We start from the raw sequence: 20,532 nt of genomic DNA on the forward strand, positions 1-20,532 counted from the left end.
AAATATTTTGAGTATCCATAGAATCTTATTGACTCATGTTAAGACACACACACACTATGGATGTGTTGAAGTAACAGGCTTCCAGTACTAACAAGAACCTCTCTCTTGAACTGGTATATGAAGAAAATCTGCTGTAGGGGTAGACAGCAAATATAAAGAAATGTATAACAATTATTAATTTTGAGAAAGAAAATGCTCTCCATTAGCATTGCAATCCTGAGAAGCAGCTTACTACATACACTGGGCTGGCTGCTGATCATCAGCTTATAGGATCAAAATTTAAAAAGTACAGAACAGAACCTGGAAACTGTTCAAAATTTTTATTCAAAATTCCATTTCTTAGGAAAATAAAATTTCAAATGGTCTGTGCCTACCTATATGCACCTTTTACAATCAGATTCAGGAAAGGTTGAATGCACAACCATGGTTTTTTATTTCCTAATCAAAGACACCTCATAACAATGATACCACCACCACCCCCTGGGCACTAATTTACTCTGATGTGCTTTCTTCCATCTTCAAAGCATACCTGAATACTGGAAATTGTTCTCTAGAATACAATGAAGTAAGTGCACGCTTCATCTGCCTCTAAAGTTCGTTTGTTAAGTAGCATAAAGTCTGAACTTAAGACCAGAGGAGCTGAAATATCTGTCTCTGATTTATACTATTTCTGCATTCTGGTTGGTAATGAGTAGTAATTTTTTCCAATAAACAAGGCATACTATAAGGCAACCTCTGAAAACATCAGTTTTAGCTGTGTATTGGTGGACTGGTATGGGAGCTAAAATGCATTTAAAAAAATCAGAGGAAGGAAAATAAGTTTGCAATCTGTCACTGAAAATTATTTTAAAAAATGCTTCCAAGAAACAAATCTTCATAACTCTATAATGAGAACCCAGAGAGAGTTGCATTGACCCCATCTCTCATTAGTTTTGTTCACTCTAAATGTCTAACATAAGCCACAAATTTGATGGGGGGGTTTATATCATGCAACCTTGTTGCTAAATCTGAGATTAAACACATTAATTCTTGCTAAAAGGTCAAGAAGGATTTGTTAAAAGCTTACTTTCAGATTTATTGTCACTGCAGCAAAGGGACTATTTTGCTCATCAGAGGACAGATGCTGCTGCCTCCCACCTGTGCTGCCAGAGCTCTGGAAGGCTGGTAACCTGGATACCTGCTCCAGGGAATACCTGCAGCTACCAGAGGCTGGGAGCAGAAACACTTCACAGAGCACTGCTCTCATTGTAGTGGCTTTATGCAACAAATACATTACACAGAATGCTTACAATGGTTTCACACTGCACCTACCAAAAAAAAATTACCTTTAAAGGCAAAAACACCTTAGGAACAAGACAACCCTAAGCAGCCTTTAATTGACTTTCTTGCAGCTGAATTATGGTGAGCAGTGCAAAATACGACAAATGCAGGAAGCTGTAAACCCCAATTTTGACATAAATCACAGTGTATAAACATATGGATGAAGTTATATAGTGTCAGAACAGGAAGGACAGAAAAAAAATCTCACCACAATGCACACATTGAAATGCAAAAACATTGGAGAAAGAAGACATTTTTACATAGCTTACCAAAATAGTTTGAAAAGCCACAAGAATTTTAACAGTATAGTTTTCAGATACCAGAACTGAAGTGGTAACTCTTTTCTCTCAGAAAAATGCTTATTGCACACCAGAACATTCTGGTTGTCCTGAAATCCATGAGGAAGGTTCTTGGGGAACTCCAAAGGACTTTTTTCAAATCTGGGCATCATTCAGAATATGATGGACAGACTACACTTCAGAACTGTTTTATAATTAAAAGGCTGGAAATTGCTCGACAGTAATCAATAACTGTGTATTTTACAGGAGCCTCAAGGCTCCAGTAAAATATACCTCAAGGTACATTTTAGGGTTTTTTTAGATGATGACTTGCCCCTGGCTCTGAAATCTGGATCCCTGTAATGACATCTCATGCACAGCAACCATAAGAACATAGAAAAACAACAGTACAAGCATCTCAGTGAACACAAGAACTAATGAGGTAAGGATTCTCTACATCTGCAGCCTACGTTTCAGATGTCCCTTCCAATGGAATATCTTGTTCCCACCACCCACAAAATATCCCACACAAACTCATCCACCCAATTCTTTCCAATCATTTCTATAGCTCATAAACATCACAACAATGTAATGTCCAGATGTCACTTATGATGAAAAGAGATTCTGAACAACCATCTGGTAAAGACAACACAAAACCTGGGCTGGTTTGGGGCTAACAAAATGGTGACTGGCTTCAGCAGGCTTACAAAACTTGAACTATTAAATATGTGGTGCAGTCTATCTTCCATAGATGAGAGGTTTAAGTCCCTGTAACCTACCATGCTAACAAATATCACAAAACTCAAAGGAAATGGATATCTTCAAAGTTCATTTCCATGAGTCAAATCCAATTAATCCAACCTCTAAAATTTAAATTGTTAAAACTACCCAACAAGTAAAAGATAACAAAAAAAAAAAAGACAGAGAAGCAGAATGGAATATTAGGAGCTTTTACTGTCCCTTACTGAGGAAACTAATTTGTTAGACTTTCAAGATATGTGTAAAAAACATGTTTAATGTCTTTTACACATGTCTAATGTCATTCACACACAAGTATGTCTCTACCAAAGACTATATTGCAAGGTATGGTATTTGTTCAGCTTTAAAGGCTCTTATTCCCTAGCTATTGTTTTCCCCCATCAGTTGAGCAAACTAGAAGCTTGTTGAGCCACACTAAAATAGATGACTACTTACTGGACTGAAGTAATAGAATCCTACAATCACAAATTTGCTCTGACTGTTCTTAGAGATAAGTGTCACAGCTGCTGATTTCCAGTCACCTGGGACTTGCACAGGTGACAAGGACTGCCAGTAAATCACTGAATATGAGAACAGGCTTCCTCCAAAGCAGAAGTATCAGCAAAAACTGCACAGTAAGATAAAAATCTACTAAAGCCACATTCAGCCACTTTAAAATCAAAAATGTCACATTTTTATGAAAAAATAATGCTTTTTCCTTAAATATTTTGAAAATCTTATGCTAGTTCTTTAAAATAAAATTTATTTAATAAAAAAAAGTCATGAATGTATAATGTCATTCCAAGATGAGATGACAAACAGGCCTACCATCCATCAAAAAAAGTGTATTCTATCTTTTGTAAAAAAAAAATTTCACTTTGAAGACGATGATGAGCTACAGTTTTACATTTTTGAACTTAGGCCACAAATATACTGAGTTACACTTATTCCAAATGTGATGTTCACATTTAATGAATATCAATGTCATAGTAACTAAAATGATTAGTCAAATTAAAAAGGTAACTTAAGAACTAATTCAACTAATTCAACACCCTCTGTAATGGAACAGGGGGATACATTGTCACTATTCAGCCTACCTCCCCACTGAGTTAATCAAGAGTTTTCTGGGTAGGTTCTATAGCTATTTTTCTCTGTGAGTTTAGCAAAATTACAGAGCAGATACTGTTATCCACTCCTTTTTTTATTTAAATTCCCACAAATGACAGAGAAATTGCAGTACACGGGAGTACTGTCAGCCAGGCTAGCTAGAATCCAAAGATGGAATCCAGCAGTCTGCAGTAGTTAGTGAGGATAGTGTAGCAGTGAGGATAGTGAGTTAGTGTTTCAGTGAGGATGAATGGCCTGAACTGGTGAGTATCTGTTTCATGATGCAATACCACGGCACAGAATGAAAAGCAGCTAAAGAAATAAACTCCTCCATTTATTTGAGTTTTGAATCAGAAAGTTTGGCTAGAAAAGTTAACCCTAGGAAGTGAATCAACATATGATGAGAGTATAAATATGTAAATGTGACAAGAACTGGAACAGTCCTTCATTTCAGTCATTGATTTTTGTTTCCCCAGCCACTGATTTCACCTTCCTCCACCCAATCTTATTTTCCATTTTTGAAGTACCACACGCCAAGTGATCTGGTTTTACTTCCATTACCCCTTACCCTAACATGACAGTCAGGTGTTTTTGCAACAGTGCCTGCAAACTGTATTTACAAGAAATTATGTCCCTGCCTTGGCAGGGTCCAGCTATTTTAGCTGCTTTACACCAAGAATCTTAGTATGAGAGCACAGTTACATCAGGTATGTGAAACATTTAGCCTCGTGGCCAGAAAGCAGGCCCAGCAGAAGGCAAACTGAGGTTCTTAACAGATTTATCAGTAAAAAAACCTATAAAGAAATAAACCTAGGCAAGGTTTATCTTCTGTACAGGAATAAGGGAGGAGGGCAATTTAAATGTTTTTCCTGATGAGCAGCAAAATAAAATTAAATAATTGACAGATATCTAAAAATTATGAAGTTAGTTATCACTCTTAAATCACTTTGACTCAGAGTACCATCCATCAAGTCCATATTGCCTATGGATATTATGATCCCATATATTACAAACTATTGCGCCTTTCCCCATAGTAGGAAATAACAGCTGAAAAGGAAGTGGAATATACATGTAACAGATACAAAAATAAGAAAAAATAATCTCACACTTTTTATAAGGAATTATAAATATATGATCCTAATATTCCTCACATTTCATCACAGACATTCATCTATATGCCCTGCACATCAAAACAAGATACCAGAGTTTGAGCTGCTAGCCTAACAAATCCAGTTGAATGCTGACACTTTAAGAAGCATGAATGAAGTATTGCAAATGATTACACCAAAATCACTTCTACGAGTTAAAAGGCAACCATACAGAGCTCCTTAACATGCATTTTCCTTATAGATAAAAGATATATTATGTCAACATCAACAAAGATTATTTTCATCCAAATACTGTTGATTTCTACCTAATATTTCCCTCTTTGTCTCCTCTTTGTAGGAGAAACAAAGAAAATTAATAGGAACACTCACACTTTTGGAGTGCATTGCTTGTCTCTTCCTTCTTCAGACTTCACTATCTTACTTCTTGTTGTAGGTACATAGACAATGCAGTGTTAGTCAGTCCATGAAATTATTCTTTGTGACAATGTGGCTGTGGCTAACTTCCCAGCACATCAAAAACCCACTGCCACCTCCAAGGCAGTAAGTTAATAAATCACAGAATCACACAATTTTCACTCAGTGGTTAATTTTTGTTAAAAGCTGAATCATTCCTACACATCTCTTTAAGAAAATATAGGAAGTTTTTTATCTTTTGTAAAACACAAACATACATACATATGCATATATACACACACACTCTCAAATATTTTAATCTCACTCTCCAATATGATTATCATTTCATTCAATTAATCTCACATTTTATTTTATAATTCCCTTTCTAATCTGCTTTGATTAAAAGAAGCCAAACTCCAGACTGGGTAGTGCTACTCCAGGGGATTTCATGTTATGTTCATTTTACAGACAGTATAGTTTAAGAAGTCATTTTTGTTACTTTAGGTGTTAAATTGTGTACTACATGAAGTGTTTCAAGCCATGTCAGAAGATTATTCTTCTGGTATCTTGACAATCAATTTTACATTTTACCATTGTATAACTTATGATACTGGTGCAGTTAGGGATGTAAAAGTACTGTCCTAAAATGAGTATGTTCACATAGTTCAAAGACACTGCAAAACAGAGTCTAATTTTGTACAGACAGAAATGACAGTGAAATGCATGTATATCCACTTGGTGGATGCAGCTTAATCAGCAAATCTTCAAAAACATTACATCATACTTTCAATTATTCAGCACATAATCTTATGACATCTTTCTACTTATTCCAGCCTCAGTTAAGTTGACTGTCTTGAACAGAAGAGACTGTACACTTTATTACATGGTTTGTGTTTGGGAAGCTTCCTTCATTTCATGTAACTGCTGGAAGATAGAGTAAACAAAAAGGGGCATTCTGGACAATGCAACACAATCCTGGAGCAATACACCTCTCAAGCACTAGCAAAGTGGATTAGCTGCTCTCCCAAATTCACCGGCTACACTAAAATAATGTAGGATTTCCTTAGCTGTAGTAATTATTAATGTAAGAGGCTGCAGTAATAAGAATTTAAACCAGGAATGTGACTTATGTAGTTGTATGCACAAAATAAAAAGCAAAACTATATAGAAATGAGGAGGAAAAAAAATCAAATCTAGTTCCCTAATTTTTGGAAATACAATAGGCTATTAGAATCATCTTACTGGTTCAATGAAGTTGAAAGCTTAACTCTCAGAGTTATAGAAGCAGAAAACCACTTTGCAAGACAAGTCTTCTATCAATAGAAGTAAAATCTGAAGGAGCCATTTGAATACTTATGTAATATAAAATAATTCTAACTAATTACTTGATATACAATATAATTAACCCATGCAATAAATTAGAGAATAAAACCAATAGGTTACTTAATTAGCTCAGTAACAGCAATAATGACAATTTTGAGGCTTTTAACAGTGAATTAACAGCTGAAAGCCAAAAATTAATAGCCCAAAGTAAAGACAAGCAAACAGCATTTTTCTGCTGTCGGTACATGAATGAAAACAAATAATTCCCCATTACCTCATCATAGGTTCTTTATTTTACATTATTTTAATTGGCAGTGACTTTGACAATTCAACTTTTACCTTTATTTTAATGACCTATTTCTGAGGTAAATAAACCCCTTTTCTTCAGCCTTCATCAGATATCTCTTCTAACTAAATAACTCCAACTCTCCCACTTGATTCACTCTAGTACTAAGAAATACTGATATGCAGAATATTTGATATGCTGGCCTTTCAATATATATTTCAATATGTAATTTCAACAACTGCTTCCAAATGACTGCCTCTCCAATATATTTTAATTATCTGCAATCATATTCCATAACTTCATATTAAAATATAGCAGATGTTTTGAAACCTCTGAGATAATAATTTATAGCACTTAATCTGTCACTATTAAATGTGGAGCTATAAACAACTACAACATCTTAATAGTCACTCAGAGACAACTTTACAAACCTTTCTGTGCCTGCAAACCCAATGAGCCACTAAATTAAAGTTCTTTCTGGTCACAAGATGCCAAGTTTTGTTACAGTGTATTATTATTCAAAGTGTAAAATAACTACATGACTATATTATGACTTGCTTACAAAGAGCCTCATATATCTTAAACAACAGATAAATTTTATTGAAGCTGTAGAATTCAGACACGGGATGTCCTGGAAACCAGACTTTCAAGCTCTGCTGTCTTCTCTGGGGTGACATGAAGAGCAAGCATGAGATTCTACAGGAAAGAAAATGGTACAAAAATCTGAAAAGCAGAGTCTACTATCTTCAGTTCCTCACATGAATTCACCTTTTCTTTGTCTTGGCTATGCCAACTGAAGCAATCCAAGCTCTTTAGGGAATATTTTGTTAGGGCTTCCTACTGATCTCAGTTAATGGTCTGTAGTTTAAAGAAGAGTAGTGTCAGGTTTCTGTAATGCTCTGAATTAGTACAGCAAACCTCAAAATCATTAAATTAACTCATTGAAATTCAGGCACCAGTGTAATCTGTAAAACATTATAGCTCAGTAATAGAATGGAATAAATAGAGCTATGATGGTTCTAAACGTGACTACGTACCATATTTTATGCACCTAACAAAAATGCGGCATAAGAAAACCTCAGCTGGAACATCACTATCTAGGAGATTCATCTTTAATACTTCCAGTATTTTAAAAGTGTTCATCTAAATACCAAGTATTTCTTTTCCTAAGTTCCATTCAAAGCTTAAACACACATTGATTATAAATATGATGAGTAAAACTAGAGCTCAGGAAAGATGCAAAATTCTGACAGATTTTAGTATTTTGGTAGTTTGCTAAAGCAAAGTCTTGGTCTGAAGTACTGCTGTGTTGGATTCTGGCAAAAACCTTTCAACTGAAAATTTCTAACTAACTGAGGAAGGTGGTTATCTTAGACCTTGATCTTAAGCAGCAAATCTTCCCAGAGTGCTCATGCTGGAGTGAGATGACTCAAAACAGAGTGAGACAGCCTCACTTTGTACAAATCAAAGTCTGGGATCAAAGTCTACAGACAATCTCACAGTAACAGACCATCTCACATCTCAGTGAGCTTCTTACAATCCTTGACATAGTGGCTCTTACAGATGTTAGCTAACTAATGCCATTACACCATGGGTCAATTACCTTGACTATCCCGTACCAAGTGTGAGGATAAGGCTGCCCACAACAGCAGACTGGTGTGGAAGTGATATTAGTCCATGAGTTAATCCCAGAACCTACACAAATGTTCTTGTCCTCTGGTAAATGAGAAGCCATTTACAGCCCTAAAACACAGTACAGTGCTTCAAATTATCTCCTATGGTGCAATCCTTGCATTTCCAGATAAGTATGAAATAATTTGAAGTCCTAGAAGTAACTGAAAGAAAATACATTTAGATTACTTGTTAATTCTTCATTCTGAGGATTGTCCACTGCTCAAAGCCATTTATTGTGGTTTCAAGAAAATCTACTTAAAGTTTTCTTGAAAATTTGGAAACTGAAAAAGAGATCATTGGGAATTTAAGAAAAAAAAAAAAAGAAAAATGTTTCTTTAAAAGAGAGAACAAAGTTTCTGGTTTTCTCTCATGAAACACCTTTATGATGGTGATATCATTAACCTCTATAGCACCACCAACCAAAAACTCTTTTAGATAACTCCTTTAAGTTCATACTACATCACAGGAACTCACCCATCCTATCTAACCAGAAACCTAACTTCTGTAAAAATTTTAGGTATCTATGAAAACAGATGTTTCACGTGAAGTGTGTATTTTACCTGCACAATCAGAAAGGAAACATGCCACTGATATGAAGAGAAATCTTACCTAACCCAAGTCACTCTATCACTGTGCCAAATCAGCTACTGGGGCAATACAGATGGCAAGAGTGTTTAAATCATTATTTTATTCCAGGTCAGCAGTGAGGTTTCAAATCAAATCTCCCAATTGTCTCCCTTTACTGTGCTTGAGTTTCACAACAAAGAGCAGTCATAAAACACATGCACTAGATGCTTTCCTAATTAAACGAGATCAGAAGATGCATTTCAGGGATACACCTAATGTGCTGCAAATGTTGAGGAAGAGACATAGCAAGGGGCAGTGCTTATCAAACTTGCACAGAATGGACCTTACTCTTACCAAAACCAGTCTGTCTAAATCAACCCAGCAGTACTCTTAAGAGACAGAGTAGTCTTAGATTTGGATAAAGATAACATTTATGACAATAATGGGATCATTGTGCAAGAGACTTTCTACTTGGATTAGAAACATGACAATCCACACATTCATTTTTCATAATATAAACCATGACTTCCTTCAAACTACTTGTGAATAATGACTAGGTGGTGTGTGACTGCAACTTGCCTGGTCAAGATAAAAAGCGCTGCCATCCCGGATCTCTCGTCGCTGTTTGAGGTCAGTTTCTGTGGTGTCCCTTGACAGTGCGATATATTCAACCTCCCGCTTTGTCAGCTCCTGAGGACAACAGCCTAAAGTTATTGCAAAAATAACACTATAACCTGAGTGACTGAACTTTAAGAATACACCTAATGGTATAATTGTACAAAAAAGCTCTAGGCAGCAGCACAGTGATCTGAAATAACTTTGAACAAAATCGAATATCTCCAATTTTTAAAATGTTAACAGTATGTTCTGCCTCAAACAAAATGGTTTGAATTTCTGCTCAATAAACTTTTATTTTCCCCAAACCTATTCTAAAAGAGCTATATACTCTTTCCATTGAACATCTGTAACATCCTGTAGGTTAATCTTCTGGTTCCAGACTCTGAAAAACAGCCAGCATCTACAAATCACAAATAAAAATCAGACGTTTTCTGTAAAAGATTGAAATGTTCAACTCTCACAGGTCAGTAACACATATAGTGCGATGCAGTTCTGTTTATTACCTGCACATGTTCTGCCAGTACACTGATGAACTGTATTACTCTTATCCTCTCTTCCTTGGCTGTAACGAGATGCACTTTGCATCTGTAAAACTGTAGGCTATTTAAAATAGGATAACTCTTGGGTTATGTATTTCTTATTTTTATTCAATGTCAGATATACTTAGAATTTGCTATCTTAAAGGAATAAAACCAATTCCCCCATGTATTTACAACACATATTTCTGCTACTTCCATATCTCGGTTTTCATGCATTCTGCTTAGGAAACAGATACATAACAAAATGCTCTTAGTCATTATTTCTCAATTAAAGATGTCATTGATTTAACAGACAGCTTTCAACTACAGTTGTATGAAAAAAATAAAGCAAATATATAACACCCAATTAAAACTATTTTCTTTCTACTTTTGCAGCACCTACTGGGTCACAAAGCCACCAATTCTTTTATGTTGCAGGTAGATATAGTTGCACTTTCTTTTAATTAAAGGGGGGGAAAAGAGTGTTTTTCAGCAATTAGGCCTGTGAAGGAATGCATAGAAGCTTTCAGCAACAGCAAATAGAAGTTTTCCAGGCTTATATATTTTCATTAAAGGCACCACAGCATGTATCCGCTCACATGGAAAGACCAGCCTTCACATAATTTTTTGGCTTGGCATTGAATCAGTAAGCTGCAGTCTTTCTAATAGATATTCAAGTGCATAGAGTCTGTGGCATAAATAACAAGGCACATCCTATATCCTATGCCTGAATATCAGGTGTTTTTCCAAGTCTTCTTTTTAGGGTATTCCAAACTCTTTATCATTTATTTTAAGGAATACATCAAACTGTCAAGTAGCACATCTTGTTTCCTCAATTAAAAAACCTTTTCTCTCCTTGACAAAGTTCAGAATCTTGTAGCTTTCTACTCTACACTTTACCTCCGGGAGGTAGCCTTTGAATTAGCCTTTGAATTAGTATCTTTTGATTTTTAAAGGAATGCCTGATCTTTATGACAACTGTTTATACATCTCCATTTGTGTTCTCTCTGCTCAACCAGATTCCAGATACAGCTCATGGCAGACCTAGTCCGACCCACATCACTTTTTGGGGCAGACATACCCGCCCTCCTGATCATTTAAGGGCACTGACTTTTTAAATGCGAAATTTTATACATGGTGCTGCCAAGGTTCATGCAGATGGCTGTAAGCAAGTCCTTCCCACATTCCAAGAGAGGATCATACACGCATCTACCCTTTCTAAACACTCAGAATAACTGTTCCCAAATGTTATTCAGAACACTTCTCTCCCAAATCCTTTCCTTCATTTCTTTTTTTATGTAATGAAGCAAAAACGATTTGTTGTCTGTAGCACAAGGCAGATATCTTAATCTTCTAACATACATAATGCCGAGAACAAACTGTTTCTCCATTTGTGATAGCATATGGTAACACAGTTTTCCAACTCTTTTTTTCCCCCCTGGAGTTTAAGCAGAAAAACATGTATTAAAATGTCCGTACTTTCTATTTGTCTGTAACAAAAACTGAGCTTTGGAAAGCATGTTTATGAAAAAATGTATTTACTTCTAAGTAGCTTGCTATAAAATTCTCTAGGACTACCATTTACCATTTGTCTATTTAAACCAACATACTCACCAGATACTGCATGGCAATCGATCTCCGGAGAGGCCCAGGAGGCCCAATAAGAAAGACATCTTGGCCAAGAAGATCTTTCTGCATTATCCATCTTAAATGGTGGACTACAGACTGGGCCAGAGACTCTGTCACTTTGAAACACAAAGATAAGAGCACGTTATTAAATTTTGAAGTGTTAGATACCCGGCCATTCAACACTTTCTTTGAGCTTATCTCCAAAATGAAAATACACAAAGCTGTACTGCCCTAATCTGGACAGCTGAAAAGCAGAGAATTCCACACAGAGTTTATATTAGACCACTTAACTTACATATAAAAGTTTATACATCTACCTTACCCATTTCTTTTTTCTCCACATAACTTCATCCTTCAAAAAAACAACAACCAACATAAACCAGAAAAATAGGTTGTGGATTTAAATTTCACATTGAACTGATCAACATAAAAACTGTTTTTTATTACTCAATGTTGAGTGGACTCCCCAGCAACAGTTAATATAATATAAATACATCATACAGTTACATAATATATTTACAAAATATAACTTGTAAAATATTTATCCAGACTATATCCCAATGCTTCTGTGAATTGTGAAGCTCAAATAAACCCCAAAAAACTCTGATTGCACCAGACTAAGATTAGTGTTCAGGGACAAACCTAATTTGCTACTTGTTTTAAAGACAACTGCATTCTTGTTTATATTTTGACACAATAAATCACAGAATTAAATTATCAAGGAAACCCAAACTTTGCCCTATCTCTACATTTATACCATACAGCTTCCAAAATCACAATTAAAAAAAAAATCAAAGCAGATCTATTTACTTCTATTAAGAAATATCATATGCATTAATTTGAAAAACAATAACCTGATGATAATTAAACTGAAACTTTTACCACATGTATACAAATGTTGGCAGCACTGGAAAGCATCATGCAGAAACAGCACACTGAGGGAGCCATACATCACACTCATTGCCATACTTCACATCACCCTATCCCCAGAAAAGTCCTTCACATACTCCCCCAGCAAAGCCTGGCTCTTTCTCAGCCACAAGCAAAAAGCACTAGTGCAGGAAGAGAAGGGGAACATAAGCAAGTCAGGAGGGGGACTTTTGTATGCATGGGTGTGTATGGCTGCTTTCAGAACACTCTGACAAGACCAATGATGAGGTTTGAAGCTGGAGGCTCAAGGGCAGTGACTGGGATGCTGAAATGCAGTAAGAAAGGAGCAAGAGGCCATGAAATCTCCAAACTAATACTTGATTATTCAGCTTTTTTCAGTGTGATTACTGGGTGCAATTAGAAGCCAACATTTACAAAAACAAGCCCTGGTGTTACATCTGGTACAGGGGAACCAGTATGTGCAGGGCAGAGTTAAGGACAGCAGGCAATAGCGCCAATCATTTCTGAAGGAGTTCAATTCACTGCTGAATCTTGGCAAACCACAATTAAAATCCATTTTTGTAAGACTATAGAAACAGCATTTAAATGACTGTGTGAGAATTGAGGAAGATTTTTTAAGCATAAGGGAGATTAGGGAAAATTTTAACAAAAACTAACTGAAGGTTTTGGGTTTTGGTCTGGCACACAGGGATTCCATTTTAAATCATCTGCTTCCAGAGAAATTTACAATATCCTTACTGGTTCCAGAGAAATTTACAATATCCTTACTACCAATGTGAACAGAAATAACATACACATGCAGGTGGGCAATCTATTCATTAGGATTGTCAGATCAATTGTTAAACAAACATTTCAGGTTTGCCTTATCTTCTAGTTTTGTTTTCTGAACAACTGTCATTAGTGTGTCCAGGATTAGCTGTCACATATGCTGTGGTGAGATCATATGAATGCAAAATGTTTTCTTCTTCATTGCTGAAGTACTGTATTCCAAAAGCAATGCACATTGTACCACACACAGCTGGGCAAGTGCAAATCAGTTCCTCCCAGGGAATAACATGTTCCTTTCTATAAGATTTTCAAGGAAATTAGGGAAATTCCTACTAGGTATATTTTTTGGGAAATAAAGGGTAATAGATAACAGCAGAATAGAATAACTGCTGTGTCCAAACTTTTCTACTGGACAGGTATGGAAATTTGAAAAGCACCACACAAAGACAAAGTATTATCTTAAAGGTATGATTAAAATTTTAGGACAGATCTCACATTGATTTTACTTCTACCTGGATGAAGCCAACGTGCCTCTAGTGTATTTCTACAATAGCTGGTCTCAAAAGAAGAAAAATACTTTGCTTCCAGTGGAAAAATAAGCTTGGAACTCTTTCATGTCAAAATTTATGCACTAGAAGCAAAGCAAAACCAGCTTTGACACAGCCTGACTACAAATGCCTCTGGCATAATTCTCATTAATGTGTAGCTCTCTTTTTAATTTTTAGGATGGTTTCAAGAAAAAAAACTTGCCTCACACTTCAAAACAGTACCATAAATAGCAACAGGACTTTAGAATGCTCAGCAGCATTTGCAAGAAAAACTATCATGTAAAAGAGAACATGAGTGCACAACATTCTAAAAAACGTAAAATTTTAGAATGCAATCCCCATGAAAAACCTTAAGGAATTTAAGGGCACTTATCATTGTGTTTAAACAGTCCAAATAATACTCTGCAATAGCAATATAAACAATACAACTTATTAAGAATACCCTGCTTTTTTTTGAGAAAAGGTCACAAAAGACAATTCTTTATTGATACATTTCATAGAAAAAGGCTTCCTTGCTTCCCCATTCACATCATTCTCCTCACAAACAGATTACAGCTAGATCAATTATAATACATGTTTTCCATCACAAAGTAGCACACTCACATCTGCAAACTCACTCAAAGAAAGCCTGTTACAAATGATGCCAACAATTCCAAGTTAGTATTCTCTATGGTGAACTGTCAACAAAGCAGCTTCCACTTGTCAGTTCCTTCAATTCTAACATGTAATATCTGTACATTGTTCAGATACTAAACTTGCTTCACCTTCCCAGCTGTCTTTTTAAAATTAGAAGAATGTAACATTTTCTTGTACATGCAGTCAGTGCTGCAGTTTCCAAAGCACAGTATTCTTTTCAAAAGCAACCTCAGATGCACATACACAGTATCTTGTATACAATTCATATAATTTTGGACTACTAGTACTGTGTTCTCTGCATTGTAAGGCTTTTAGGTTTTCTCTAATATGACTTGAAAAAAAATCCTCACTATTCAAGAACTGTATATCAACTTTACCGCAAGTACCATATAATAATTTTCTACATTTTTAGAAGACAGGGCAAAATTCACTGAGGAAAGCATCAGCAAGTATATTACAACAACTTCTATTAATTACCTGATGAGTCAGATAGCATCTAATGCAGATCAGGATTGCACAATCTGTTTAGTGGCACTCTGCTATTTGCAGCAGTTAAATAGGAGGCCCTATATTGTTAATCCACAGGATGGTGCATAGCAAGCCTCTGCAGTGTGTTCTCTAAGACACCATCTGGCACATGCAGGAGAGTAGTTGGTGCTACAATTTGCCATTCCTGTGTACCAGGACAGACAGCAAAAGAAATTGCATTCTATTGATTTGTAATAAATGATAAGCAGAACAGCACCTAGCAGAATCTGCACAAGCATTCTGTAAAGTGAGCAGCTGAAGCTGAACAGAGAAATCCCCAAAAAAGAAAAGTAGAAAATGTTTTAGGTAGATTTTGAAGCAAACGCAGCAGCTGCTCTTGTTTGATCCACAAATCAGCTTTTGATAAAGCCAAGACTGAAATGGCTATGCTAGCCTCAGAAATATTCCAGACCACTCATATTTGAATTCTTGGCACACTCACTGAAGCTGTAAGATTCGTTGGAGATACCAGACATAATCTGCTGGCAAGTCCTTGTGTCCTACCTACAGAAGAAATCCCATAAATGAAGGAGATGTGTAACTCTTCCCACTATTCAGACAGTTAGATAAACTGATTCCCAAGAACACCTATTCCAGATGTGGTACAAAACACAGCAGAACTCCTGTCCCCCTATTACTCTGGTCAATCACGTAATAACCAACAGACGCTTATAAAACATCAATATACATCATTTCAGCAGAATAAAAAAGACCTCTGCATACCCTGAACTTTCACAACAAGGCATGCTCCAAGTCTGAAAATGGCTCCTTGTTTCAGGAGAGCTAAAAATTATTGACAGGAACAAGATATCCCTCTCATCTGAATACCAAGGGGTCCTGTACCTGTCCATGGCTGTCTGCAGTACATTCAACACAGGGAGCAGCACCTGTAAAACAGCTAAGGGAGAAGGGACAAGGAAGGAGGTCTTTGTCTAAAAACCTAAATACCTTTCAAAATGGGAATTTTTATTTTACTTGTTAAATGAGCTCACTGAGACTTACTTCACAGCTTGTTCAGGCTGGGAGACAACGAGCCAAGAGAGTGAGTTGGCCAGGACAGGGTGAAAGAGGGAGGATGGCCAAAGTAGAGAGGGAGGCATTGCTATGTGGTCTGCTTTCGGCTGCTGCCATTTAGCAAATAAAACATTGCTGCTCTTCCCATTTAATGCTGATGCACAGAACCCAAAGAGTTTTCAGTCTCATAATGTGGTTACATCACAGACAGTTTTCACTGGAATACTATTTTTCCTCATAAATTTTTCATGTGAACACTCTTCATTCCAAAAATTTTTGGTCTTGCGGTGTTAGGGAAACAAGTTGCAAGTTTTTGCAGGGGCTTAGAAAGGGGGAAGTTACTTCTTGGATGAGACTATAAACTCATTTATCAATTCCTCTGAATTGATTACTTCACATGAAGGTGTTAGTTCTACACAGATAAATCATATTCTCCATATGAGTAGAAATTAAAAGATAATATAAAGGAAACATGTAAAACCAAATAGCTTTCTGGAAGAAACCCTGAATGGGATTCTGAAGACTAAGTTTCTCCCTATGACACAAACATGGAATAAGTGAAACTATTCCTAGCTGGATGTACTATTCAGAAAAATACATGGTCAGAGCAGTTATCCATAGCTCAGACTCCAACTGGAGGGACATAGTGTGTCTGCTTTTGAGCACAACAGCTCAGGCCAGCACCAAAAAGTATGAGAGAATCTAGGATAAAAACCAAGAAAAATTATCATAAGACATTTGAATTGAGTCTAGAAAAGAAATAACTGTTTTCCAATATGCAAGACAGAACCATCATGAAGAAAAAAGTTCTCTGCATCAAGGCTATGCTAGATAGAATAAACCCCTGGCAACTAAAAGTGTGACCAAAAAAACTTAAATGAAGCATTCCAACAAGCTTTATTCACAAAAGAATCCTTAATTACTGGAGCAAAATGTGCAGAGAAGTTCTGAAATCTACATCATATGAGCACATTTTAAGAACAAGGAGAACAAATATCTCTCAGGAGTGGTTCGGAATCAGCTTACCTAGCTTTGAAGCACAAGGAACAGTGGAGACAATTCCCTGAGATCCATCTAGACCTTCTCTGTAGGTTTCCATGTCCCCATGTTTGCCTGTGCCTCACTCAGTACAGACAGAATAGGGATAATAATCTAAAATGTCCAGAGAAAAAGCCCACTATTTCAGATTCTGGATGGGGTGGCAACACACAAACAGCAGAACAGTTGGAAGCCTACATGAAAACTCAAACTGTTGAAATAATCATCATCTCTGACAGCAGACACCTTCCCTGAGGCTAGGAACGAAGAAATGCAATGAATGAAGTGTTTGTTAGCATGAAATTACCGTCATCCTGCAATACAACCTGTCTCTACAAAGTGTTGCACTCTGACACTCAGATGCAAAGTTAACACAAAAAAGAGTGAGCACACATTCCAGTGAAAAGCTGAGCCTACTTAGAGCAAAAACTGGACATACATCAGTCCCAGCTTCAATACGTGACACATACGATCCTGTGAGGACAGAGATTATTACATGCACAAACACCCTATTTGAATTCCTCAAAATATCACTAACAAAATTAATAACTTGATCCCTTGTATACACACATATCATTTCTGATCACACACTGAGGGGGGAGGGTGCTCAGATTGAGGACATCTGGCAAAAATGACACTGAACTTAATCTTCCACAATTCAATGCAGTTGCATGTAAACTCTCTCGAATGCACTTGCACCTTCACAGAGCAGCAAAGCCCTGTTGCAGAAGAAGAACATCCCTTTTCCTGCCCTAACAAGGATTTGCCACCATTGAACAAAATGTCCTGGAAGAGCTTTGTTGGGAATCGTTTTGTCAAGGTTATTAAATAGCTAAAATGTCAAGTACATTGTCATTTTCATAACATTTCCAGAAACCATTAAGGAAAGCAGTACACTTCCATGAACCACCCCCCTAAAAAAAAAAAGAGTTGCATTCTTGCAATTCAATTTTAGATTTAAACTATCACAGAAAGTCATACAAAGTTTCTCTAAAATATAATTAAAGAAACAATCATGCTTTTAGACATGGTGAGACTTTTAAAATGTAGGGCTCATTTTTACTGATAAAAGAACAAGCCGTGCAAAAATAAGTGCCCTCTTTCTAGAACATGTCAGACACAGTTATGACAGAAATCCCATTAATAAAATTCCCCTGTGCATGACTCATTTTTACTTGTCACTTACAAAAATAACTCAGATTTTATGTACCTTTAATTATTGTCTTCCAAGAAAAAGCAATTTGCCAACAACAGCAAAACAAATTAATATTTCACATTAACACACAAAATGGAGCATTTCATAGAGAACCTGCTAGTTCTGAAAACCTGAAAAGCAAAGACATGGAAACATAGGGCAAGCAGCAATACCTTCCCTATCCATTTCTGCAAAATGCAATAAGGTGCAAAAAAGAAGCTAAAAATCAGTCTAATTTGGTACCACAAAGAAATATTTTAGTACCAGTTATGTGACAAAATAACAAATGTAAAGTTTTGTAAGTACTTCATACATTTACATTCTTTACTGCATTATGATTTTTTCAAAATTTCAAGGCTATTTTTGAGTCTAGAAAACAATGCTGAGTTTAGCATATATTACAATACACCTAAAATTTGCTGCAAATTATAGATATGCACTTTCAATATCACCACATTTTAACAAGGCTTTTATCTGGCAGAAGATCAAAAGAAGTAACACTGTACTTCACACAAATGATAAGCTAGGAAACAATATCATATGCAACACTAGCAAATGAACTGCAATTACTTCAATTCCTTCCTGCTAGTTCTTACTCCACTAAAAATATTACAATGGCAGAGACCTTCTCAGGGATACTTCCCACTTAAGCAAATTATCTAATTATTTCTAGTCTTAGTTTTAAAGAAATCATGTAAGCACATTTTTAATTTAAATTTAATATTAACTATTAAAATAAATTTTCTAAATATATGATGTTTTAGTTTCTAAATTAGTATAAACACGCAATTACTTCCATTTGGTTTACACCAAAACAACTTGTATCTACAGCAGTCATTCACACAGCAAAAAGAGTAGTACTCTTAAAAGAAGAAAAGAATCTGTTAAGTAATGCACATACACTCTCTAAATATCTCACATGATGATAATCAACATGAAGTCAATACAATCTACTTAACTTCACTATAGAAAATATCTTTGCTCTCCATAGTAAGATAACCAAAGAACTTAAACACTACAGGTTAAAAAAATTCCCAAGTTTAAATATACAAAGAAACTGCACTCAAGTATTTGAAATAGATTTTCAGCTATGAAATACCTTAGTATTTCACCTTACTTAATTTTAACTCATTTGATACTTAGGTTTACAAGCAAAATTTTGTACCTTAAGTAAGCCTACTTACAGTACATGACTATTAATTAACAACAGTACCCCAATCATGATACAGGCTCCTTTCCATCATGATTATTAAATTTTTTTTTTTAAAGAGAGAAACTAACAGTAATACATGTTCCTGTAAGTGCTACTGTTACTTGGTATCAGACTTATGTTAGTAACAATAACATTATTATTATTATGTGATATCAGATTTTAGCTAAGATCTCATTATTCTGTACAGTTCCATGCTTAATAACTTTTTCACTATCAGTTTTCAACCACTTTTTCTTATAGCCATTAAATAGAAAAATCTCTCCTTTGATTCTACCAAATGCTTTCATAATTCTCTTACCTTCTCAGTCCAAAGAACTGAAAGAGATTTTAGAGTAACTTAGAGTTAACATTTAACTTGCTGAAAAGTGTAGGTTGAACAAAACGTGTAATAGTGAAAAAGCATTGTTAAATGTGGTAAAGCATTGTAATAATTAAGACATTTGGTACAGCACAGAAAATGAGAAAGAAAATCAATGTACCAAAATTATAAATAAGGAAACAGATTAGCATAGACAACTGACGTCCTTCATGATCAAAATGAGAGAAAAGGCATACAAAATAAACGGTGAAAAGCAAAAACCTATTATTTAAGGAGCTGTAAAAAGTAATAATACTGTGCAACATTTCTCAACTGTTTGGCAGCATTCCCAGGGAACTCACCAGGAATGGGATGTGTTATTACAGTCTAAAACACAAAACCCATTCCTCATAGGCTACCTTTTAACAAGGGCTGGCACAGGGCACTGGAAATTTTTGGTACCTTAGATCACCTGGTAGGAAAGTGACAGTCTGATGCCTACTGAGTTATGAGACTTCATCAGCCCATAGTCCAGATGCAGATCAGTGATCTGGCCCACCAGACTACTGGCAGATTTCAGACCAGTTAAATAGTCAAACCAAACAAAATCTTCCCCCTAACACTGCCCCCAATACAACTTGGTCTAGCTGAAGATGTCCCTGGTCTTTGCAGGGGGGGTTGGACTAAATGACCTTTAAAGGTCCCCTTCCAACAGAAACTGTTTTGTGTTTCTGTATTTCTGCTACACCTCTCCAATGCAAAATATTTCAGACAAAACGTTGTGTGACAAAATAGAGGTAAGAAACAATTATCCAAATATATAGATATTAACAGGCTACTATT

General features: G+C 35.9%; 1 protein-coding gene across 1 annotated transcript in view; it reads right to left on the bottom strand.

The window, feature by feature from the left end:
* VWA8 (von Willebrand factor A domain containing 8) overlaps positions 1 to 20,532 on the bottom strand; it is a 179,392-nt gene that overhangs the window by 146,012 nt on the left and 12,848 nt on the right. The window contains exons 3-4 of the mRNA XM_084226836.1: positions 11,546 to 11,676; positions 9,375 to 9,485 (exon numbers count right to left, since the gene is read on the bottom strand). Of these exons, the coding sequence (XP_084082962.1) occupies positions 9,375 to 9,485; positions 11,546 to 11,676 (242 nt within the window). The remainder of the gene's footprint in view (positions 1 to 9,374; positions 9,486 to 11,545; positions 11,677 to 20,532) is intronic.

The sequence above is a fragment of the Fringilla coelebs genome (assembly GCF_963513975.1).
Source record: "Fringilla coelebs genome assembly, chromosome: 2".
Classification (NCBI taxonomy): domain Eukaryota; kingdom Metazoa; phylum Chordata; class Aves; order Passeriformes; family Fringillidae; genus Fringilla; species Fringilla coelebs.